The 22,563-nt window shown below is 51.6% G+C and overlaps 13 protein-coding genes across 13 annotated transcripts; 4 read left to right on the forward strand and 9 right to left on the reverse strand.

Moving 5' to 3' along the window:
- Positions 1 to 55: 55 nt before the first annotated feature.
- On the reverse strand, positions 56 to 3,018 carry N7515_000918 (uncharacterized protein; the record flags this gene model as incomplete). The annotated part of the gene is made up of 4 exons (XM_056661662.1): positions 56 to 94; positions 157 to 603; positions 654 to 2,421; positions 2,477 to 3,018. The coding sequence occupies 4 exons, from the start codon at positions 3,016 to 3,018 to the stop codon at positions 56 to 58; spliced, it is 2,796 nt and encodes a 931-aa protein (XP_056526828.1).
- A 759-nt stretch (positions 3,019 to 3,777) lies between these two features.
- Positions 3,778 to 4,077, forward strand: N7515_000919 (uncharacterized protein; the record flags this gene model as incomplete). The annotated part of the gene is made up of 1 exon (XM_056661663.1): positions 3,778 to 4,077. One exon carries the CDS (start codon positions 3,778 to 3,780, stop codon positions 4,075 to 4,077), a length of 300 nt encoding a protein of 99 aa, XP_056526829.1.
- Positions 4,078 to 4,347: 270 nt separating this feature from the next.
- N7515_000920 (uncharacterized protein) lies at positions 4,348 to 5,553 on the reverse strand (the record flags this gene model as incomplete). Its single annotated transcript, XM_056661664.1, has 6 exons — positions 4,348 to 4,515; positions 4,588 to 4,697; positions 4,755 to 5,077; positions 5,282 to 5,344; positions 5,403 to 5,440; positions 5,506 to 5,553. 6 exons carry the CDS (start codon positions 5,551 to 5,553, stop codon positions 4,348 to 4,350), a joined length of 750 nt encoding a protein of 249 aa, XP_056526830.1.
- Positions 5,554 to 6,201: 648 nt separating this feature from the next.
- N7515_000921 (uncharacterized protein) lies at positions 6,202 to 6,814 on the reverse strand (the record flags this gene model as incomplete). Its single annotated transcript, XM_056661665.1, has 2 exons — positions 6,202 to 6,598; positions 6,648 to 6,814. The coding sequence occupies 2 exons, from the start codon at positions 6,812 to 6,814 to the stop codon at positions 6,202 to 6,204; spliced, it is 564 nt and encodes a 187-aa protein (XP_056526831.1).
- Positions 6,815 to 7,620: 806 nt separating this feature from the next.
- N7515_000922 (uncharacterized protein) lies at positions 7,621 to 8,631 on the reverse strand (the record flags this gene model as incomplete). Its single annotated transcript, XM_056661666.1, has 1 exon — positions 7,621 to 8,631. One exon carries the CDS (start codon positions 8,629 to 8,631, stop codon positions 7,621 to 7,623), a length of 1,011 nt encoding a protein of 336 aa, XP_056526832.1.
- Positions 8,632 to 9,783: 1,152 nt separating this feature from the next.
- On the reverse strand, positions 9,784 to 10,154 carry N7515_000923 (uncharacterized protein; the record flags this gene model as incomplete). Its single annotated transcript, XM_056661667.1, has 3 exons — positions 9,784 to 9,814; positions 9,894 to 9,993; positions 10,052 to 10,154. The coding sequence occupies 3 exons, from the start codon at positions 10,152 to 10,154 to the stop codon at positions 9,784 to 9,786; spliced, it is 234 nt and encodes a 77-aa protein (XP_056526833.1).
- A 362-nt stretch (positions 10,155 to 10,516) lies between these two features.
- N7515_000924 (DUF1479 domain-containing protein) lies at positions 10,517 to 11,996 on the reverse strand (the record flags this gene model as incomplete). The annotated part of the gene is made up of 2 exons (XM_056661668.1): positions 10,517 to 11,683; positions 11,736 to 11,996. 2 exons carry the CDS (start codon positions 11,994 to 11,996, stop codon positions 10,517 to 10,519), a joined length of 1,428 nt encoding a protein of 475 aa, XP_056526834.1.
- A 460-nt stretch (positions 11,997 to 12,456) lies between these two features.
- Positions 12,457 to 13,573, reverse strand: N7515_000925 (uncharacterized protein; the record flags this gene model as incomplete). Its single annotated transcript, XM_056661669.1, has 2 exons — positions 12,457 to 13,054; positions 13,116 to 13,573. Coding segments are annotated over 2 exons (1,056 nt in total), but the record flags the coding sequence as incomplete, so codon positions are not given.
- A 580-nt stretch (positions 13,574 to 14,153) lies between these two features.
- N7515_000926 (uncharacterized protein) lies at positions 14,154 to 14,974 on the forward strand (the record flags this gene model as incomplete). Its single annotated transcript, XM_056661670.1, has 2 exons — positions 14,154 to 14,519; positions 14,543 to 14,974. The coding sequence occupies 2 exons, from the start codon at positions 14,154 to 14,156 to the stop codon at positions 14,972 to 14,974; spliced, it is 798 nt and encodes a 265-aa protein (XP_056526836.1).
- Positions 14,975 to 15,917: 943 nt separating this feature from the next.
- Positions 15,918 to 16,981, forward strand: N7515_000927 (uncharacterized protein; the record flags this gene model as incomplete). The annotated part of the gene is made up of 3 exons (XM_056661671.1): positions 15,918 to 15,969; positions 16,020 to 16,261; positions 16,322 to 16,981. 3 exons carry the CDS (start codon positions 15,918 to 15,920, stop codon positions 16,979 to 16,981), a joined length of 954 nt encoding a protein of 317 aa, XP_056526837.1.
- Positions 16,982 to 17,321: 340 nt separating this feature from the next.
- N7515_000928 (uncharacterized protein) lies at positions 17,322 to 19,057 on the forward strand (the record flags this gene model as incomplete). The annotated part of the gene is made up of 5 exons (XM_056661672.1): positions 17,322 to 17,380; positions 17,441 to 17,520; positions 17,581 to 17,935; positions 17,993 to 18,221; positions 18,272 to 19,057. The coding sequence occupies 5 exons, from the start codon at positions 17,322 to 17,324 to the stop codon at positions 19,055 to 19,057; spliced, it is 1,509 nt and encodes a 502-aa protein (XP_056526838.1).
- Positions 19,058 to 19,577: 520 nt separating this feature from the next.
- N7515_000929 (Bax inhibitor-1 family protein) lies at positions 19,578 to 20,523 on the reverse strand (the record flags this gene model as incomplete). The annotated part of the gene is made up of 3 exons (XM_056661673.1): positions 19,578 to 20,175; positions 20,239 to 20,309; positions 20,380 to 20,523. 3 exons carry the CDS (start codon positions 20,521 to 20,523, stop codon positions 19,578 to 19,580), a joined length of 813 nt encoding a protein of 270 aa, XP_056526839.1.
- A 320-nt stretch (positions 20,524 to 20,843) lies between these two features.
- On the reverse strand, positions 20,844 to 22,518 carry N7515_000930 (uncharacterized protein; the record flags this gene model as incomplete). Its single annotated transcript, XM_056661674.1, has 5 exons — positions 20,844 to 21,266; positions 21,342 to 21,733; positions 21,805 to 21,996; positions 22,047 to 22,308; positions 22,381 to 22,518. The coding sequence occupies 5 exons, from the start codon at positions 22,516 to 22,518 to the stop codon at positions 20,844 to 20,846; spliced, it is 1,407 nt and encodes a 468-aa protein (XP_056526840.1).
- Between the last annotated feature and the right edge of the window lie 45 nt (positions 22,519 to 22,563).

The raw sequence follows: 22,563 nt of genomic DNA on the forward strand, positions 1-22,563 counted from the left end.
TACAGTCTAAAGCAGATTCCTATGACATATGGTATATGAGCCACGTGGGCAAGTCTCAAATCTTCCACAAAGCATTAACCTGCTTCCTCCGGGTCTAGAGGTAAAAAAGATGTTAGCAAATTCACGACAGATCAAATATGAAGTAGGGAGTATTACCATTGGAGCCAAAACAGCGACACCTGCTCCCAGTGCTACTACAGTGAGAACAAGCTGGAGCTTCGAGAAGTTCTTGCCGAGGATATCAAATGCCTGGCTGGGCGTAGCGCGGGTGCCGAAAATATCGCTTCCATAGGCGAAAATAAGACTAGTACTTTCCAACAAAGTAGGACTTGAAAGCACATCCTTGATGCCCGCAACATCGCGGGTGTGCGAGAGGTACCATTTGCCGTCAAAGTCGAGGTAAGGCGCATAGCGGAACAGGCCTTCTTCAGCCTCCGCGGCGGTGGGGTCACGGTCGACAGGTCGACGGGGGTCCAGGACGGGACGGGGGATGCCGACTATGGAGTTGGAGGAGGGAAGAGTGCAGAGGAGCAGGCGGGTAGTGATGCCCTGGCGAGTTTGGGTGACGGCCATGTGGGAGATGGGCTCGGGGATCATGAAGGCCTGGGAGACAACGTGGGGCAGCGGGAGGGCAGCAGTGCTGGTGTAGTTACTGGCGGAGTCGAGAGGACCACGGTCGTTGGGGAGGGGGATTCGTAGAGCTCGGAGATGACCAGCTGGTATCCCTTGGCGGAGGACTCGCGGCCGCTGACATCGCCAAAGAATGAGTAGGCGAACCAGTTCTCGGACATCGCGGAAGCGATGGGCTGCGTGGAATCCACGCCGGCTTGAGTGGTTGCGTGCAGGACCTTGCCTGAAACTCCATCCAACAGGTAGAAGCTGGCGGTGTGGGTCTCCTCGTTCACTGCGGTCACCAGGGCCATGTTAGGGTTCAAGTACTTATACAGGACCGAGCGGTTTCCGAGCACTTTGCCGATAGAGGCAACGGGATCATGGGCAGGGCGAGCGGTCGCCTTGACGAGCTTCTCTCCGGAGGGAGGAACAAACTCCCAGACAGGGATCTTGTTGTCCTTTGCAATCCAGCCGAGGACTCGTCCATCGGCGCTCGTGGTTACCAAAAATCCATCTTCATCGGCAAATGAAGTGGCCGGGGAACCATCTGCGTTGACACCAACCGTAGCCAGCTTACTTCCATCCTGGGCCCCAAGGACAGCAATTGCGAGGAGTTTGCTGCTCGAGGGTTCAACACGGGCGATGATTTCTCCTGTCGAGACATCCACGGTCACGGAGCTTCCGTCGTCGGAGTAGATAGTGGCGGCGCCTGGCGAAGCCAAGATAGCCTTTACTGCCCAGTTTGACGTCTCTACTGCCTGAATGCCCCATGAAACGGCACCGTGGTTGCCGGTATCCAAGGCGTACACACGACCGTTCTTAGTGGCGACAAGAACTGGTTTGGCCACTCCAAAGCTGTCCAGGTTAGACACTTCATCGGTCAAAATACTGCTCAGGATGCGCTTAGGAAGGTCCTTCAGCCAGTCAGGCAGGTATTGCAAGTCCCGAGCATGACGCTTAACCCGATGAAGGTATGCGCCAATCACGGTCTCATGGCCCTCAACCTCCAGCTCGTGAGCCAGATCCTCTTGGACAGCAGACTCCGCCCAGGTAGCTGCGACAGCATCAATCAGACCCTCATGACGAGTCCACTCGACCTGGCCGTTTCGGATTAATTGCCAATCTCCGTGCTTCCGGAAAAGTGCTGACCTAACAGCCACGGACTTTCCTTTGGCGACCACCTCGGAAACCGAGTGAAGGGCGCTATCAGAAGAAGGCTTCTGCAGATCCCATCGTCCCAAAATCCCATGAGAGGCGGAGGAGACAACAAGAGCTTCCGAATCGGTGATTCGAGTGAAATAGACATTCGCATCAATAACACTGGCCGCGACTGCCGATTGCCCGGGAAGGTAAGGCAGCTGGTAAACCTTGGTCACCTTGCCGGACATCAAATCCACGTGGCAGACCTCAGCCCAGGCTCCAGTCTCAGTCGCATAGTGGACCAAGAAATGGGGCAGAGCGTTAAGCTTGTGGGGAGCGTGAACCGTGATCTGCCGAATATCGGATCCGGACGTATTGTCGATGGCGATAGAGGTGACCTCCTTGGTGCCAATAACATTGACCTTCAGCGTTTTTTGGGCTTTGTCGGTCCAGACGATGATGGGGGAGGCCGAATTGGCGCCCACGTAGATGACGGACTCCGGAGTACCCACATCGGCCTCGGAGTTCAGAATCTGTTGGCGAGTCACTTGGCCGCTCAATGGATCCAAGGCAGTGACCTTGATCTTGAACCCTTTCAGCAAAGCCGATTGAAGTGAAACATAGAAGATCTCCGTGGACGAGGACGAGACTTGGAACGGAACGTCACCACTAAGAGACCAATCCGTCAGCTTTGAGACTTCCACTTGGTAATCCTGAAACAAACCTGGCGTCCTTGTATTCCCACACAGTCCTTCCATTGTTACCATTCAGGCGCTTCACGATTCCAGTTCCCTCGCTGTTGATCACAGCAACTGTATCGCGTAGTCCAGAGGACGCGGTAGCATCCTCAAGCTCCAACAGCTCCAGATCGGCGACCACACCCCCAGAGACCCAGTTTTCCCAGCCCAACTTGCCGTCCTGGGCGCTCCAGGATGAAATATAGCTACCTGCAGCACCAACAAGGGCATCGTTGCCATCCAGTCCGCGCAAGAGTCCGGCATTCGCAGGGGAGTTCGCCGACCGCGAGACGTTCTGGCGCCATACCAGCGCACCGTCGCGGGGGTTCACAGCGCCCACAATCAGCTTGTCCGATAAGGTATAGAGGAGGGAGGCATTTGAGGAGGGTGATGGCTTGAGGAAAAAGGTCGAGTCGGCGGAGGGGGCACCGAGGAGGGCGTGGTGGAAGTCGACGTGGTTGATTTCATCGGGGTAGATGGCTGCCGCGGGCGATAGGCATGCGAGAAAAAGGGCCGCCTGGAGCCGCATTTTGACGAATGGCTCTTATTGGGGCATTGAAGAGGGGGGGGGGGTTGGGAGAGTGATGGCGTAGAATGGATGTTGTCACAAACTTGGCGGGCGGTGATAGCTCCCCCATAACTCCACTCTACGATTAATGCGATACCATGATAGAACACATATTCCATAACGCATTACTGTGCAATTTCTAGAGATTGTCCTTTGGAGCCTAATCTATGGTCACTGAGCAGGATGGCATAGAAGAACCAGCATTATGCGCCAAGACTGGATCGTATATGAAAGATATTATGTCCATTCTGTGTACTAGCAGGTAATCAAACCCCCATCTTTGAGCGACCTCAAAGGTGTCTACTGATGTCCTCATATGAATGCAGGCTAAGTCGATCACTCCAATATTACAGACTGGAAAATAATGGTCGAATGACATTGTTATGGACGAACGTCTGAAGAAAATATTGAGATCCACGATCTGGCAAAATAGCACAAAACAGGACAATACAGCAAAAACAGCAGAAATAGGACAAAACATCAATCCCCAGACGGCCCTTACCGCCATCCGGGCGTCTCGTAGGGGTTCTCCCCGGCACGGGGCTGCCAATGGGGGTACGGCTCGGCGCCAGTCTGGCGGACCTGGTTTGGGACACCCGGTCCTTCAGCCCCTCTATCTCGGCACGCATGTATCAGATCATTCTTCAGGTCGATTACTGCGCCATTTGGTTTCAGGAAGTTTACCCCGAGTAGTAGGTCGCAGCTGAGGTTCTCGACCACATGAACTTCCGTGTCCTCCATCTGTCTTTCGTGGTGGACGAGGGTCTCTCGAAGAACGTCGCCTACAAAGCTCGCCGAGAAAGCGGCGCCCTGAATGCCTGCACCGGGGACCTCGATGCCTCAGCTGGGTTCACGATATCTGTGGCGGGATTCATGGCGCTAATCGCGGTTGGAGCTGCTGGCTTTGGAGCTCGCGCCTGCGCAGGACTCAGGGGGCCGATCGCTTCCCGAGGCCGTAGCCTTACCGTCACCAATATTACAGATAAAACGTGTTCCGGAACAATGGTTGAAGAGAACTGAAGTCTCCTTGGTTAGGTACTGAGCCGGGAAATGTAGAAGACTGGCGCCTTCCAACCTACCGAAGGAGGGCATACAAGTTACAAGTTTACAACCCAAAGACGGTCCGTCGACTACTCGCGCAACCGATAAAAACATACAACGGGGCTTGATTATTGAGAAGATGTCATGGACTCAGGGAAGTGCACGAAAAGTGACGATACATGGAAAAAATGGAGTCCTAGCAGGTGCATGACTGTCGGTATTGATGCTCAACTGGACGAGAGATCTATCTCACAGGAAGGAATCAATATTCATCTCTTCGTGGCCCATTGCCCTGGAAATTTCCGCCGATATCACGGTTGAGTGGGCTGGGGAGATGGCAGCTGCCATCCGGAGCATCCACACCAGCAATACAAAGGACCGCTCCAGAGCACGACCACCAACAGCTAATTCCGACCACTAGTAGATGTTAAACTTCCTAGTTCTTGACGTTGTGTTCTTGGCTGATTATTCTGATATAAGCTAGCTCACCTTCGAGTCGTGGCTAATCTTCAAAAAATGCCAAACATCCTCATTGTACACCATCCCGTATACGCCGCAGTTGCGCCTCCCGGAATTCTTGCGTTCCCGGTGGATACACCCTTTGGTACCAATTAGCTAATAGCTTTCCCAAAAGACACATATAGCGAGATACATACCCATATATCCCAGGAGTTGGGGGAGTGCATGACCGGACTTGGGTCCATCCTTAGCCTCAACAACGAGGACGTTCAGGCACAGGAGCTCGGTCTCACCATACCAAATACTGTAATCCATTCTTCCGGAGAAAATAACCCGCTTACCATTGACTTTGACCGGGCCGAAAGAATAGCCCCTCTCGCATTGAACATTCAAAGGTTGCGCATTGGTGAGATCAGAAGTGACAGCCGCGTATACGTGGAGGATGAAAGGGTCGATCAACCACCGAGTCTTAGCTTCGGTGGGCGGCGAGCGACCGAAGCTCGCGAGGCACGCGGTTGGGCTGCAGCCAGATCCCACTCCGCAGGAATGGCACAGACACCATGGTGAAGATCCCTCGGCCGCTGTCGGACCAGCACAGGGAGCCTCCCAAAGTCATCGCCCATATGCTTCTTCAGCTGCCTATGTGCGTCTCGTCGCCTCAGCAGTACGGCGGAGTGGACCCTGCGCGACAAAAGCAGGCTGTCCTTGGCTGTAGCTCGCTCACACATTTCCAGGATCGACAGTCCCAGAGAGACGGGACAGCTCCCGGGTCCGCACCTTGGAGTCGCTTTGGGCCGTTATTTTTCTGCAATGGACGGACCCTGTGCAGACTCCGAGAAACTCACGAGACTATCGTGAGAGCGTTCCAACTGCGGATGTCGCGCTGGAGAGGGCGAAAGTCAGCTTCTGGAACCAACGAGACATGTTTGAGACCCGGAAAGGACATACCGCGTTGGCCATGGCCCAAATCGGGTCATGCACAGAAAGCTTTTCCATGGTAGACGCACGGCACGCTTACTCCTCAGCCAGTTTATGTAGGCTGTGTCAAAACTTGCCGCAGGACGACCATCACGAGAACGCCGTGAGGCTCAGGCAAGAGAACCCCACAAGCCCGAGGCCCATCCATGAGAGATAATTCGAGGCAATTCAAGGCCTCATCCCTTTTATCATGGCTGAAAAGACAATCAAAATCAGGGGGCAAGGTGGTCATGCCCCAGGTATATGGGAAGGTGGGCATAGGATGAGCAAGATGTTCCTTGCTGGTGGTTTCAGTGTCGGAGGAATGAAAAGAGACGACCTGAGGAGATGAAACTTTGAAGGGAGATGAGGAAGAGGAAAGGAGAAGGAAAGTAAACAGTCGTATGCGACCTATATATCTGGATTTTAGGTCTCGTGACTGCGACGTGAGATGGTCCGATGGATTTTCCTTGCCGTTTTAGTCATATGACAGCGGCCTTGAGTGCGAGATTGGTCTCCCATGTCTCCGTACGGAGTAGGTGATTCTGCTAACGTATATAGAACCATGACATTATATCAATAGTTGTAGATAATGCTCCCTCTTCTGATAGTCACTCACATCGAGCAAGTGTCATCCTCTATGAATAACTCCCCGACCCCCGTTCAAAACTTTGTTTGAAGAATCCCTTAGTGTTCGAGGGCGACATGTATCAGTATTTGCTCAACAGGTAATCCGTTGCCAGAATTGACGCTGCGTTCCCAGCATGGGTTTTCAGCATAGAATTCCACTGCTTCAAGATCGGTAATGACGATACGATCATGGCAAACTAGAAAGTTGCACGGATTCTCATCCTTATACTCGGCTTTGCATTCCCACAGAGCATACAGTGCTTCCCCAAGAAGAAGTTCAATTCTCTTCTCATCAATGTCAGCTTCAGCAGCTTCGCACAGAGTCATCCCGTCCACAATAGAGAGAAACAGCGCACGGCGGCCACAGAAAGATCCTTGGCCAAGAACAGTTGGAGTCACGGTTTCTTGAAGCGACTGCAGAGTGTCATATGGGTCACTTCCTTGTTCAAATGCCCTAGAATCTTCGTTCCTATATAGTGAAGAGATTGCCAGTCACTTGATACCTACAGAAGTCGAGGGCATCTGCGAGGAAGAACCAGTCTTCCTCATGACTATGAGTTATGGTTCGCCGTTCGACATCCGCGATTTCTCCAATATCTGCGTGCCTCTGCAGATCACCTGGACGGAACTTCTTCTTTCGTAGGGTGCTGAACCGTGCTGTCGCTTTCATTGAGCAGGTCGTGCAGAAGCACGCAGATCTTGGAGAAATTGCGGATGAACCGGTGATGGTAATGGTCTGTAGCCATTCCATTGATTCCAATGAACTGCCGCACTCCATGCATGTCCTTTGGTCGCGGCTGGGTCGGCTGTGGACTGTCAGGCGACCACGGCCCCGGCGGCAGCGGCTTCGGCGGTGACGGTCAGTCCTTCGTTAGGTAGCTTCGAGTAGCTGCCAAGTCTGTGGCAGCCACCATCAAGAGCGAGATCAGATCATCAGACGCAGCACGTGTCGCTTTGGAGTTTGGGATAATAATGATGAAGTTCTCATTAACCTGATTTAGCTCGTTTTACATACATGCTGTCGCTATGGGATTATTGGGCATTTCGTCGGGTAGGAATAGACTTGCCAGTTGGCTGGGGTTTGCCAGTTGACGGATGGTCGCTAACTCCCCCAACTACAAGTGGATACTGCCCGGACAACTGAACAGAATATTTTTGTTCAGTCTTTATTTACGAAGGTACTGTACACATGTCCTGTTGCTTTTTGTATATAGTTAATACCTACAGGTACACGCTTCACGTGTTACTTGGGTCATTCATATCACGACAAGTCTTCCAGTCTCAGTATACACAATGGCTCATATTCACTATAAAATAGTCACACCAATACGGCAGCCAGGATGGGACAGGTCCTTGCCCCCTGAGCGCGCAGTGCTAATTATAAGAGATATTTAGTAATCACGATTGTTCTTGTTGAGCAAGTCTAGACGATACACATGTTAGCACGCCATCTTCCAATCATGGCGAGAACGGGGATCACAAACCTTCAGCCTTGTTCAGGATCTTGCTACCAAGACTATCCTCGTTGCGACCGGAGGTGGACTTGCTGCCGTAAGAGTCGTTGTCATTACCGTAGCTGGATGTCTTGTTGGAGCTACCGTAGCTATCCTGGTCACGACCAGAGCTGGAGTTGCCGTAGCCGGAGGAAGTGTTAGAGCTGCCGTAGCCATCCTGGTCACGACCAGAGCTGGACTTGTTGGAGCTGCCATAGCTGTCCTGATCGCGGCCGGAGCTGGAGTTGCCGTAGCCCGAAGATGTGTTGGAGCTGCCGTAGCTGTCCTGCTTGGATCCGGAACTGGATTTGTTGGAGCTGCCGTAGCTGTGCTCATCACGGCCAGAACTGGACTTGTTGCCATAAGAGTCGTTGTCGTTACCGTAACTGGAGGTTTTGTTGCTGGAGCTGCCATAGCTGTCCTGGTCGCGGCCCGAGCTGGACCTGTTAGAGCTTCCGTAGCTGTCTTGGTCACGACCAGAGCTGGACTTGTTGCCGTAAGAGTCGTTGTCGTTACCGTAGCTGGAGTTCTGGTTCTTGGAGCTGCCGTAGCTGTCCTGATCGCGGCCGGAGCTGGACTTGCTGCCGTAGGTGTCGTTGTCGTTACCGTAGCTGGAGTTCTTGTTGTTGGAGCTACCGTAGCTATCCTGGTCACGAGCAGAGCTGGAGTTGCCGTAGCCGGAGGAAGTGTTGGAGCTGCCGTAGCTATCCTGGTCACGACCAGAGCTGGACTTGTTGGAGCTGCCATAGCTGTCTTGGTCACGACCAGAGCTGGACTTGTTGCCGTAAGAGTCGTTGTCGTTACCGTAGCTGGAGTTCTTGTTGTTGGAGCTGCCATAGCTGTCCTGATCGCGGCCGGAGCTAGAATTGCCGTAGCCCGAAGATGTGTTGGAGCTGCCGTAGCTGTCCTGGTCACGACCAGAGCCAGAGTTACCTCCGTATCCGGAGCTCTGGTTGCCACTGCCGTAGCTATCGGATTCGTTGCGGTAAGACATTTTGTGTGTAATTTTGTTATGAACTGAGAAGATGAGAAATCTAACACGGAAAAGACGACGACGAGCACTTTATTTATCTCCCAGCGAGAACGGCACCAGAAAGCAATAGAAGAGCACCGCCACTCTCGACACCCCTCAATGACAACATTCCCTGGGCAAGCGAGGCGAGCAGCCAATAATGGCAACACGGGGCTACGAGGACCTCATCTAGCTCACTAGTTGCGTGCTTGGTAGTGGCTGAGAACTTAGGAGCCACTGTTCAGCTGGTGCCTTTAGCTCCATTTCGCCTAGGTAACCCCATAGCGATCCCAGAAATGTATGATATTGCCTAATCTGGCAATGGAATAACACGCCACGAAGAGCATGCGGGACTGTCATTTGCCGGTCGAAATTACTTCTATTTGGAGCCGACTTAGCCGGGTGTGTAGTTGGTGGCATAAACTCTGTACTTTGTTTCCCCTCTCCCCAGGGCCCACCCCACCGCTCTTTCCAGCTTTCTCCCGCAACTCAGGCGTGGAAAGGCGTGTTCCTGTATGAAATATGAATTCGAAAATGAAATCCTCTGAAGTTTGCTGGGAGGTATTTCGCAATGTTGGGGCTGAAGTGGCTCGATATTATGGAACAGATCGACGGAATCCATGAAGTCAACCGTGGACGTCAAAGGAAATGCCAAAACTTATTTTGGGATGAGTCTAGATTGACCAATCATAACTCTGGATCTTGCTTTTCCGGACCCATCTCAGATCGCGCTATTGAAATTTGGGGCCACTTAATCTTGCACATGTGATCTGCTCTCAGGAGATTTTTGTTGTGTTTCTGGCACGTTCGATGGACGATCCCCCAGTACAATACCCACTCTATTACTCCGTACTGAGGCTGTGCTAAGGCGCTCGAGAGTTCAGCTCGGGTAAATAGGTTTAATCACAAACATGAGCTGTGGCTGAAGCGGGTGAAGCCTAACCTGGCGGAGTACGACGTAACTACGGAGTACGGAGTACGGAGTGCCCGGAGGGCCAGAGGGTCTGGACTTTGGATAGTTGCTGTGTAAAATGATTCATATGTCTAAGGACCTATTTGCAAAGAGTCTGCTTGGGTATTCACTCTTTCGCGATCTCCGTATAACATTACTGTCCAATGAATTATGAAAGTGTTCTAGTTAGAGAACTTGTCGCTGACTTGCTTGCTGGATTGCCAAATAATTAGCATCGGATCTTAGATAGATCGATCAAGAAGAACCGAAGGCGGGGCTGATCGACACTTACCCAGTGACCTTCTCGAAGGCTTCACGGGCACCGTCGGTGATCTTCTCCTGGGTGCTACGGTCGATGTTGTAGCCAGACTTCTTGACACCGGCAGCGAAGACTGAGGGTAAACGTTTAGTTTAAGATTCACCATAGAACGTGGAAGGAAAGCGACTCACCTTTGTCACCGTAGTCGTCTTTCTGCTGGTTAGTGTTGTTCTCGGTAGTCTTGTGCTCCTTGTCGCCGGTGGCGCTGGAAACAGCATTCTTGATGAAATCCATGGTGATTGTAGTTGTCGATTTGTGATGCGTTCTTCAAAACGTATATTGAGAGGGAAAGCAAGGGAGAAAGAAGAGGAGAAATGAAATTGCTCGAAGATTGGTAGTCTAAGAGATAAGTTGCCCCTCTTCTGCCAAGCTTGCCTGGATCGGTTCCCTGTGGCGCGTGCCCTGTGGGCCGCACTAGTCAGGCAGGAGCTCTGTTCGGAGCCACCGGGTGCTCCGAAATGAATGATCGGTCCAATTTTGTTTTCGCATGAGTTTATGGAACTTACATTCAGGATTTGAATGATCTAGATGCATGTGGATATGTACAAGCTCGACGAAGAGGAAATAGGGATTCAACTAAAGTCCCGAAACTAGATCTACACCCCAAAACAGGCCTTATTGGCAGACCGGACAGCCTCCTTTTCGCCCTCGCTCATGGCATCTGTGATCTCCCATAGAGTATTGCCCATTCCCATAGCACGCTGGCCCTGGGGACTCAGCGACGACCAATCCATGGCACCTTTGAAACCCGACTCGCCAGGCCCACCAGCGCCGGGGAAATCCCACGGGGGCGAATAGCTCTGGGCAGCCTGCCGCTGCTTAAGCAAGTACTCAACATTCATATCACACAGCGGGGTCGCAGGAATGTACATAACGCTGGAGTCTTGCGTTCCACGGTGTTCCTTATCAACAGAATGAAGCGAATCGCAGTGCCACGCGACAAAATCACCAGGCGCAACTTCCGGCACCGAAACCATCGTCGATTCCAGCTCAAGATGGGGATGCGTGATCGGGTTATATTCCTGACAAGCACCAGGCACGGAACCCGGGAAGGTTGCGTCCATGGCCGGCTTTGAGGTCTCGAGGTCGAAGAACGGACGGAGAATGGTATACGCCGTGCTGTGGTTGATCATGGGACAGACGTGCAGCGAGCCCTCGCCGGGTTTTGTGTCAGACATGGAAAGCCAAGCCTGGAAGAATCGCAGCATTGAGCAGGCTCCAGCGCCGTTGTAGAGGTCCATATTAGCGTTCAGGCGGTGTCGTGCATCCCATGCGTCGTACTGCTCCCATTTACCCTCTAGGATCTTGCCGTACACTCGGGAGTACTCGGGGTCTTCCCAGCGCTCAAGAGATCCGCCGTCAATGTGCGGACCGAGAGTGAACTTTGAGTCCCCTGGGTCACGGATGCGCAGACGGTCTGCGTATGTGATTGGGTTTGTTGTAGAGATCTTGCTGTTGGGGTCGGACGAATGCCACAGTTGCTGCACGAAGCGCTGGGCGTTGAGCATGTTGTCATGGCCGCGGGCTTCGGCCTGCGATGGAGTCCAATACAGCTCATAAACAGCTGGGGAGTCGGCTGGGAAGGCCTTGACACGGTCCTTGTTGGCCGCTACGTAGTCGCGGATGCGTTGCTTGTACTCCAGGGCTTGCTCCCGCGGTATCACATTGCGGACGACCACGCTGCCTCGATGACGGACCTCTTTCAGTGCCGCGTCAGGCACATTTCCAGAGAGTATATCGGAGTAGTCAATTGAGGGGATGATCTGAATACGAGTCAGCACTTTGGTCGTTGACACATATTGACTTTGCACCTACGTCGCTGCCCTTTGCCTTGATCTTCTGCACTTCCTGATCCAAACTAGGAAGTAATCTCTCCCAGCTCTTTGTAAGAGCATCTTTATTCTTCTCAAAGATCTTCTGTTTCAGCTCCTGGAACCGTGCGGGGAGAGGCTCCGGCTTGTAGTCGGGCCTCAAACTAGGAAAGACTGATGAGATATCACCAGCGGCCTTGGTTGTTTGGGCTGAGGTAGAGGCCGCTCGTGCGGCTGATCTTGAAAGGAATTTCGACAACGACATTATTGAGAATTTGAGATGTGACTTGAGGCATATATTCCGATTTTCTGGACTCCGCACGGGTCCTTTATATGCGTCTCGTGGGGTACACAACATACATTTGTCGAGGCGGAAACTTGCCATAAAGCGTAGTCGGGCCGCTGCCGAAAGGAGAAATGTGCCAGAAAGTTGCCTAATTGGGAGAGCTTTCCGACGGTTGATGACATCAATTCTCCGTCCCACCTCGTGTAGGTGAAGAGTCAAGACTGATGGTGGCAATACACAGTAACGGTGTGAAGGGCTTGAAGCACCAGCCTCATTAGCCTCCATATCATTGGCCGCGGGGATGGCTCCAGCCTCTTTGCAGGAGCTTATTCTAGATAAGGAACTGTCATGGTGGATTAACTTTCTCTCTGAAAACCACTGTGCCGCTTCCTATGGCAACCCACGTGTTCTCTTTTCTCTCCAGTTCATCTAATCATACCGAGTCCGTGAATCTGGTAGCTGGGTTGATCAAAAGCCCGTCTAAATCACGCATGCTATATGCTCCGCTTTCATCCTCATCAGAAATCGGTACTGGCTTCGGCTCATTTGGAAGACGACTTGTGAAACCACGCCCCAGCAGTACTCCAGCAATCCTTGCGGCTTTGATGGTTTTGGTCGTTTCATTGTCCACTCCGGTTTCTTGACTGAACGTGCTCCAGAATATCTCATCCAAAAGCAGATAATCATCATACCTGGACCAGCCATGTTTCAAGTGAATCTTACTTATCAAACGATCATGAGCGAAGAGATTCATGCCGAATGGAGCAATCTCCGCTTCGGCCCAATCAATCACGCCGAGCAGATTGCAAGACTTTTCGTCCACTAGCATGTTGAAGGAACCAAAATCATTGTGCAGTAGCACCATAGGAAGTGAGAAGATGGCCGGCAATGAGTCCAGAGACTTCTTGATCAGTGGATGGAACCGAACTGGGAGAGAAGCAAGTAACAAATTCAGGTCTCGTTCGTACTGATGGCTTAGGCTCTCGCGGTACATTTGATCAACATCCTGAGAACCTTTCCAAGATAGAGCAAAGAACCTACATAGTAAGACATAGAATCAGCAATTTTGTATACATCACGTAGAAATGAATCACACACTTTGCGTTGTCGGCCACAAGATTTTGACGCCAGCGGGAAAACTCGAGCGAGTTTTCAGGTACATCACTGCTATGGGCTAGGAGGAAATCGAGCTGAGAGATGCCTGCCATTCGGTTCATCACGTATATGTAAAGCGGTTCTTTGCTCTCATGATCTTCACCAATCTGTCCCTTGAAGGAGACCTGGGGTGTTAATGTACCGTAAATGGCATTTGCAAGGTTCATAATGTCCATGTTCAGCGCTTGCGATTTCAGACGATACTGCACGACGAACTCGGCGTTAGGGCCAGCATAGACGGTGTAGCTACACACGCCTTGCACTTTGACTGGAGTCACATTGCCACCAATATGCTCACTCGCATAGTTGTCACAGGCTGAGCGAGTGGTCGTAGTCTTCTCGAAGAATGCGACAATTTCTCGTTCAACGTCGTAATTCATATTGCTGGTACCTAATGGGTTCTCTTCGGAATGTTTGAAGAGAGAGCAGATTTACCTAGTACAAGAGCCGTTCGGGGGATGAAACCAACTTAACAAAGGACAAGATTTGACGAGAAGAAGAGCGGTGTGCTCCCAAACAGGGCTTAGGGGCTGGTTTGCTAATAGTATGCATGAGACAGCTATTGTATACAGCCGCTAAGCCACTTTTAGAAGTAGGATTTTCTGCCAGGGAAGATGAGCTATGCCCCAAAGGCTCAAGCACTGGCTCGACCCACTGCACGGAGTGATCTAGGTACCTTATCAAATGCAGGTACATAATATGATCTATGGAGTATTTGTGTATCTGTATATAATTGCGTCTTGAGGTGGTCCACTTTAAAAGGACCATCTTCTGCGACCCCAAACTTCGAGACCTTCTACTATGTAGTCTCCCTAGCGCACGTAACAATTTGGGGTACTTCGCCCTACCGCATCAAAACTTCCCCGTCTTTCGATCTCTTCTCCTGGCCTGGAGACATCAGCTTTTTTTATTTGGACTGCCCTAGTCACCACTGTTTTACGACACCACACCTTTCCATTCCATTATTGCCGAACTCGCATGATGTTCAACATCAAGGCGCAACTTCTCGCCCTCGGCCTTATGGCGTCCCTAGGAGAGGCCAATACGCATGACCTGGGCTTCGGAGAGATCGATCTGATCTTCCCACGAAATGGCACCTTTGAGCCGATGGTGCTCATGCCCGTCATCTTTGCATTCCAGAACCCTAGAGTGATTGATGGACTCTATCCATACCTCAGGTGGGGTGTTTGGCCGGCAGATCTCCCAAAGGGGAATCAATCAATGGCCGCCTATATTGATGATGGTGAGTTTCACCTCAATACGACGGACGCGGTGTTATACCTTACGAGTAGCATACCAAGCACTCTGCATCCCGAGGATCTAAACACAGAAAATGAATGGGAATTTGTCACTGCCCTACACCGGCAAAGGGAATCACTTCCGGCGATAATCCCATGGTCAACTTGAACGGCCCCTCCGATGCCCATTCCATTCGCTTCACTACGAAAAAAGGGGCCGGTCAGCCCAATTTGACCGCTCTTACTGCCGATGACAAGTGCGATGACATCTCCGCTACGGCATTCAACGTCACGAAAATTCTCATAGCTCAATCGGGCTATTATCAAGGCGATAAATGCGCCGTGCTCGAGACTCCGGCGCCTACTCCTTCTCCTTGCAAGGTCAGCATCGTTCCTTCGGCTGCCTCGAGCATAGCAGCTGCCATTACCGCAGCTCAGTGCGAGGGCATTGACCCTGTTGTGAGCTGCCCACCTAAGAACGGCGGGGCTGCTATCACCGATATGGCTTCTTCGCTGAAATGGTGGGCTGCTGGTGTATTGATTATGGGAACGCTCTTGGCTTAGATGCGATGACCTTGTTCATATTTCCGATGTATTAGAGCATTCTACATGTACGGGCGATGGAAGTGTCACTGTCACAAGGAGAGTTGGAGATTTCAGAATCAATATATTTCGGTTTTAATACAAGGTTGATCCTATTCCAGAGGTGGACACTGGATGGATGACATTACCGCCAAATGAACAGGCCATCTAAACTTGAGAATGTCCAGAGGGAAATGGTGTAAGGTATTGTACGCTTTAGCGGTGAGACCAATGGACCATTGGGTGTAGGCGCTAAAAAGAAAAGTCATGTGATAGGGGTGCAGGCTGGCAAGAGCCTAGCCCGGGCTAAAATTTACAATGAGCCTGGCTCTGAGCGCCTTCAGGCTTCACGAAAGCGGCGGCAGCTAATAGTTATAAGAAAGTCCCACCCAGCAGAGGAAATATGTTATGTAGAGTATCCCACAGAAGCATCGAGGGCGACGCATCCTTGTTCCATTGTCTAATCCACAGTAGTCAAGAGAAAGGGAAAGCATACCGAACCTACTCCAGTGTCCCACTTGCTGATCGAAACACGTCCCACGTCCATGTGTGTTTCACTGAACAGTTGTATATATGGGCGATCCGTGCATAGTACTGCACCAGCAAGCGAAAGCCAATCTGAGCCATAAGGAGGGGGGGCCGTCAGACAATCTACTAATCATCAAAACTATGTACCTACTGCAGCAGCGTTCCCATACACAGTACTGTGTAGAGAGCCATCGCGCCTCGGTCCACCTTCCTCCCGTCCCGACGGTTAAACGCCCTCTACCCCGCGAGATCTCCAACTAGACACGGCAGACGCAATAAAGGACCCCGAGAGGTTCTCCCCGTCAGCATAAGAAGACCATAGATTCCATACCCCTCACCCTCGTAGACGACGTTCCTGAAACCTAACCCATCACCTATTGATACTATAAATCTTAACATGGCTTTCTCAGTGAAAGGCAAATCCGCCATCGTAACTGGAGCTGGCTCTGGTATGTATCAGGACGCGCAGTGACAGATGACGTGCTTACCGTCCAGCCAGGTATCAACTTCAGTTTCGCCAAACTGCTGGCAGAGAATGGATGCAATATCCTCATCGCAGACCTAGCTCTGCGTCCCGAGGCAAAGGCGCTAGTCGATGAGTACCAGACCGGTGCCACTCGAGTGATCTTCCAACAGACCAACGTGATCGAGTGGCTACAACTGGAGCGGATGTTCGAGGTTGCAGAGAAGGAATTTGGAGAGGTTGATATCGTCTGTCCGGGCGCGGGAGTCTACGAGGAGGTAAGAACACTACGGATTCTGGCAACCCGGCCCAGGTACAGAGGTTAACTATAGCCGCAGCACTGGAGCAACTTCTGGCGTCCACCCTACTCAGCCGAAAGCAAAGACGCACCATCCGGCGGCCGCTACGCGCTGATCGATATCAACATCACCCACCCGATCCGCACGACACAGCTTGCGATCGCGCATTTCCAGAAAAGCCGTGATAGCAGCCGCCCGAAGCATATATTGCATATTTCCAGCATTGCGGGCCAGACGGCGACTAGCACGACGCCGATTTATTGCGCCACGAAACACGCAATTAATGGCTTCGTGCGGTCGCTTGCCAATTTGGACAAAAACCTTGGCATTCGCGTCACGGCCGTGGCACCGGGTATTATCAAGACTCCTCTGTGGACTGAGCACCCGGAGAAGCTGAAGATGATTGTGGATGGTAACGATGCGTGGGTGACGCCTGATGAAGTTGCAGAGGTGATGTTGGCACTTGTGCAGCAAGAACAGGTGAGCGAGACGATTGGGGACAGATCGGGTCGTGGGACGCAGTTTGAGGTGAAAGGTGGGACGATTTTGGAGGTCTCAAAAACTGTGCGGGCGGTTAGTCAGTTCAATGATCCGGGGCCTGGTAATCGGCCTGGAAATACGGCGTCGGGTCATGATTTGGCTGAGCAAGAGACTTATCAACTCCTTTCGCAGGAGGGATGGGGATTGCCAAGGTCGTAGTTAGCTAGATTAGCTAATGGTTTGCTATTGCCAAGTTGAATTGGAGAATGTGCCCAGAATGTGCAAATATGACAACTTTTATGTCTCAAAATGAGCGCTTAAAAGGATCCCGCGGGCAAGGTCATGTGCTATCGATAAGGCTTTGACTCTGCCCTTTCCTTCCTAATCTCTCCATTCTAAGTACTACGTACATGTCTCTTTCACTGTCCCGGTGATTTTTATTCACTCTTTCGATCCCTTGATCCCTGGCCCCGCTGGTAACGGCCGTTAATTATGCGTTGTGCGCCCATCGACCGATAATCGCAATTCCGCAACTCAGCAGATAACCCATATTCGAGTCATGGAGGAGGCCGCGCTTGGGTCTGGCCTGTCTGGCGGATCCCAGAATGCGCCGCGGAGGTAGGCTGGATTATTAGATTCTTTATTCAAGACAAGATCGCTTATCGGACAATCTATTAGGCGTGCAGGCCGTGGAAGACCTGGGGATATCGTGGGTGAGGCCAGCTGGGCCAGCAGTGTGATCAACCTCGTCAACACCAGTAAGTGCGAGGATGCACGATGCATAAAGATCGCCATATTCTGATGCAATCTCATTATAGTCATCGGTGCCGGAGTGCTTGCCATGCCTCTAGCCATCTCCCACATGGGCATTGTCCTTGGCGTCTGCGTGATACTTTGGTCTGCAGTCACCGCAGGATTCGGTCTCTACCTGCAATCATTATGCGCACAATATCTCGATCGAGGAAGCGCCTCCTTCTTTGCCCTGTCGCAATTAACGTACCCCAACGCAGCCGTGGTCTTTGACGCCGCGATTGCGATCAAATGTTTCGGCGTCGGCGTCAGCTATCTCATCATCATTGGAGATCTTATGCCAGGTGTGGTGCAGGGCTTTGTCGGCAGTGAGCCAGGGTATGCTTTTCTGGTCGAGCGTCACTTTTGGGTTACAGCTTTCATGTGAGTCATTTGTCTATTTAGTCGAATTGGAATGAAATACTGACTGCTTAACTACAGGTTGATCGTGATTCCCCTTTCCTACTTGCGCCGACTGGACTCTCTGAAGTACACAAGTATCGCGGCCTTGGTGTCCATGGCCTATCTGGTCATCTTGGTCGTGTATCACTTTGTCCTAGGAGACACAAAGGAGGATCGTGGCCCGATTCGCGTGGGCCATTGGGCTGGCGCAATTCCAACTCTCAGCAGCCTGCCAGTCATCGTCTTTGCGTTTACTTGCCATCAAAACGTATGTTCGGAGAGCTAAGCCCTTCAGGTCCCTTTCTAACCGCAATACAGATGTTCTCCATCCTCAATGAAATCGCCAACAACAGCCATTTCCGCACGACCGCCGTTGTCTTCGCCAGCGCCGGCAGTGCAGCCGCAACCTACATTCTCGTCGCCATCACCGGCTACTTATCCTTCGGAAACAGCGTGGGCGGAAACATCGTCGGCATGTACCCACCCGGCGTCTACGCAACAATCGGACGTGCCGCAATCGTCATGCTCGTAGTCTTCTCATACCCACTCCAATGCCACCCGTGTCGGGCATCAGTCGACGCAGTGCTCAAATGGCGTCCCAGACCACAACAAGTCCACCGCACCGAGGGCTCTCCCCACCGACACCCGCTCCTGGGCCCACGCAGAAACCGCCTGCCCGAGCCAATGAGCGATCTCCGCTTCTCCATCATCACAACCACCATCTTGATTCTGAGCTACATAGTCGCCATGACGGTGTCTTCGCTGGAAGCCGTGCTAGCGTACGTCGGTAGCACCGGCAGCACAAGCATCAGCTTCATCCTCCCAGGCTTGTTCTACTACAAGATTTCCTCGCCTGACTCACCCACCCACCGTGGGTTACTGAAAGAGGACGACGAGGTGGACGATGATCTCTCGGAAGACGACGGGGATGAAGGCGAGGGCTCCCTCGCGCGCTCTTTGACTGAGAGCGGCCTTTTGCTCCGTGGGAAACGCCACTGGCGCAAGGCCCTGCTTCGCCGCCTCAGTCTGGGACTGGCCATTTATGGCTTCCTTGTTATGATCGTGTGTCTGATTACGAACACTTTCTTTATAGCCTCGCATTAACCATTCCCCTCTTACATGGTTATTCCATTTCTTCCTCTTGGCCGGGCCTCATGTTGATATGATTTTGGGCTTACCTATAATATTGTGGAAGTTATTCTTTCGAGTTTTTGCCTGATCGGGTTTACGCTTCGTTCAGATGGTTGCTTTTTGCTATTTGCATGTCGCTCTAGACCGTTTCTAAGATGTACCCTGCGTCACGGATATCGCTCTTGCATAGTTTGAACTACATTTGATTTGGGTTAGGCGTTGGGAGAAATGTATCTATTTTCCTTTCCATGGTTTCTGAATTACATTGATTCACTGCTCATGACTGGAGGAATTAACTTGACTCGACTGCGAGCATAGTATGAACATAATGTCAGTAAAGCAATAAACAGACTTGTAGAAACTCAAGACAGGAGTGAAGAGTGAACAACAGAAAGTGATTCAAGACCTGGCGAAAAGCAGAATCATCCTCGACAAGCCGAGCTCCCTCGACCACGCAGTGTAATGACCAGCCGAGTCAACCAAGCTGCCAACCCTAATTATTATTATTCGCCCCATTCAAAATCCGCAAAATGGACATGAACAAATTGAGCACATCCAAATAGAGCGAAATGGAAGCCGCAATCTCCTCCTCAACATGATAATGCCTCATAACCAACTGCGTATCAACAAGGATATACCCGGAGAAAACCAGCGCTCCAAGCACACCATAGACAATCTCGATGGTGCTATTGAACGGGATAAACATAGCAACGAACCCGAACAAAATCATAAACCACAGCGCACCAAACAAATAAGGCATCCAGTCCGTGAAATCGTACTTCGTCTGGCATGCGAACAGCGTGAGCGCCACGAAGATGCCAAGCGTTAGCGCAAGCGCTTGAACCACCACCCGGCCATCGAAGTAGGAGGTCGCGACGCTGATGGAGTAGGCTTCCAGAATCGTGAAGCCGGAAAGGAAGAGGAGGTTTGCCGGGTAGGACTTGCGTTTCCAGAAGGTTGCGAGCATGAAGCCTAAGGCGCCGAAGATGGAGATTATCATTAGCCAGAAGTTGTGTTGGATCCAGAAGCGGTAGGTCGTGTTGAAGAAGGAGATTGAGCTCAGGATCGTTGTGAGGAGGAGTTGGGCAGTTCTAGTGTCGTTTGTTAGTCTTTGAGGTTTTGCGCGGGCGGGTTGGCTTGCGTTGGGGACTTACAGGATCGAGTACACCTTGCGGACGAATTGCATTCGGATGTCGATTGTGCCTTCGGCGACTGTGCCTCCGAACTGTCATGTTGTGTTAGTTGCTGTTGTGCTGTGCGGAGCTATCGCCCCGTTATGTTATGTGTGTGCATACCTTAAAGTCATCGGGTAGGTTGTCGCCTTCGTCGCGTGGCGCTGGCTCTGCGGTCGCCTGGTAGGAGGGAGGGGCTTGGTTGTAAGACGGTTCGTCTAGGGAGTCCCGCTGGGGAGCGGCCTCATATCTGATATTGGAGGACATGGCGTCGAGGTGCGATGCAGTCGGTCACTCAAATGCTGGTGTTGAGAACCTTGAAATGTAACACCGGTTAACGGACAAAGAGAGATGAGAGAGATGCCTGGAAGTGGAGCTCAGAGTGATGTGATGTGTCACGTGTGATAAGCTGATTTTCCGGGGGCGATGTTTATGCGGGCACGTGGGTCTAAGTTCTAACGGTTTCTGGAAGAGAAGACTTTGGAGACTGAATCAATTCCAACACACACTCCAATTTACTGATAGGTATCTATTTATGCAAACCAGTGACCAGTACCGGCAATGCCCTTCCATCTCTAACCTCTCACTCATGACGAATTGGAATTATCCGCACAAGACCATGCACTCGTCCCCCCATTTGCATGGTAACTCTCAATAATAGTGACGATACACCCATAAGTGCCGCCAACCATCATAAACGTACCGCTCACAATAACGAAAATACTCCAGCAAACCATGGCAATCCACCGCCGACTCCGCTCGTACCTCCCCCTGCCCCAATTATCGTACAGCCACATGCAGCCCATCGGCTGGAAACACATGAATGTGCCGAGAAGGGCGCCAATTAATGAAACCAGATTGTCAAAAACGGGGATGGCGCTGGCGATGATGTAGGAGATTAGGCCGACACTGACAGTGCAGCCGATCCAGGAGGTCCAGTGAACGATGCCATTTGAGGTTAAGTGTCTCGAGCCGCGGAGGAGGCGAATGAAGATGAATTTTGCTGGGAGCTGGGTGGGGTTTGTTAGTATAGTCTCTCACGGTTCCACAATGAATTGTCAGAGCTGGCAGAAGGAATTGCTTACATGCACGAAGAGCATCACGGTAACCAGCAAACCGGGGATGGCAAAGCCATAGCTGACTTTCTTCATAACTGGGCCGGCGGAGCCAAGCGCAGGCGAGGCAACGTATGAGCCGCAGAAGTAGTATACCACCACGCCGATGGAGATATAGACGGCGGTTACGATGGACTGGCAGATGACCAGGGAGCGGGTGTAATACTTAGGATCGCGCATTTCTGAGACGATGGAGAAGAAGGCTGGTGTACCAGCGTAGGCGAAGACCATTGCCGACACCGCCGTAATGGCTTCACTGAATGAGGGGTTGTTCACGAGCTTGTAGTCTGGTACCCAAGTTCCATCTTGTGGAGCGGAGGATGGGCGGACTTGAACGCCCACGGCAACGGTAACGATGAAGACTGTTGCGACCATATTAGGGCTATTTCACACCGGGGATAGGGGAAGTCGGTAAGGACTATAAGACACATACTTGCAATCAGGATACAGATCAAACCAATCCACGCGAGCCAACTGATTCGACCGAGAGTGCGGATACTAGCGAATATGATGCCAGCAACGGCGGCGACGGCCACGTAGACGGCTGTGCATGTTGCGTGGGTTGAGACGGCGTTGAGGGCGATGGAGAGACCGAGCATTCCTGAGCCGGCGACGAAAGTCCAGTCTATGTGGATTAATACAGATTTGGACCCTGGAAAAGTGTATAGAGCGTACAGAGACAGAAGACAAACCCGAAGAGCTCACGGCCGAATGTACCGAACATCAAGTAGCCTGCATCGTCGATTCCGTAGACGGAGCGATGTTTCAGCTTGAAGATACCCACCATGTAGTCGGACCATGTTGTGATAACCGCAATGATGACTAGACATATGACGCCTGGGATAAGACCTAACGTGTCGAATGCGCCTGGGATGGAAAGGACACCGAGGCCGATTTGGCTCTTCATCATGAGGACCACTGTTCCCATCCATCCTACCTGAATGGTGTTAACTGGGCTCAATGGTTTCTTTCGAGAAACACAAAGGAATAGGTATGTAGGTGAACGTACATTGCGGTAATTGGGTCCGTGTTCAGTAATCTCTCCAAAGACATCATCATGCGCGATATCAGAACTATGATCAAGCTCATTTCGCAAGGGTGAAGTACCCAGACCCTCAAGGTCTTTCTCTTTTTTCATATCGGTCATGATAGCAGCGTCTGGACAGATCTAAACAGGTACATCTAAAATCCC

The sequence above is a fragment of the Penicillium bovifimosum genome, assembly GCF_028826915.1.
Source record: "Penicillium bovifimosum strain IBT 22155 chromosome Unknown utg000001l_segment0_segment0, whole genome shotgun sequence".
Lineage (NCBI taxonomy): Eukaryota > Fungi > Ascomycota > Eurotiomycetes > Eurotiales > Aspergillaceae > Penicillium > Penicillium bovifimosum.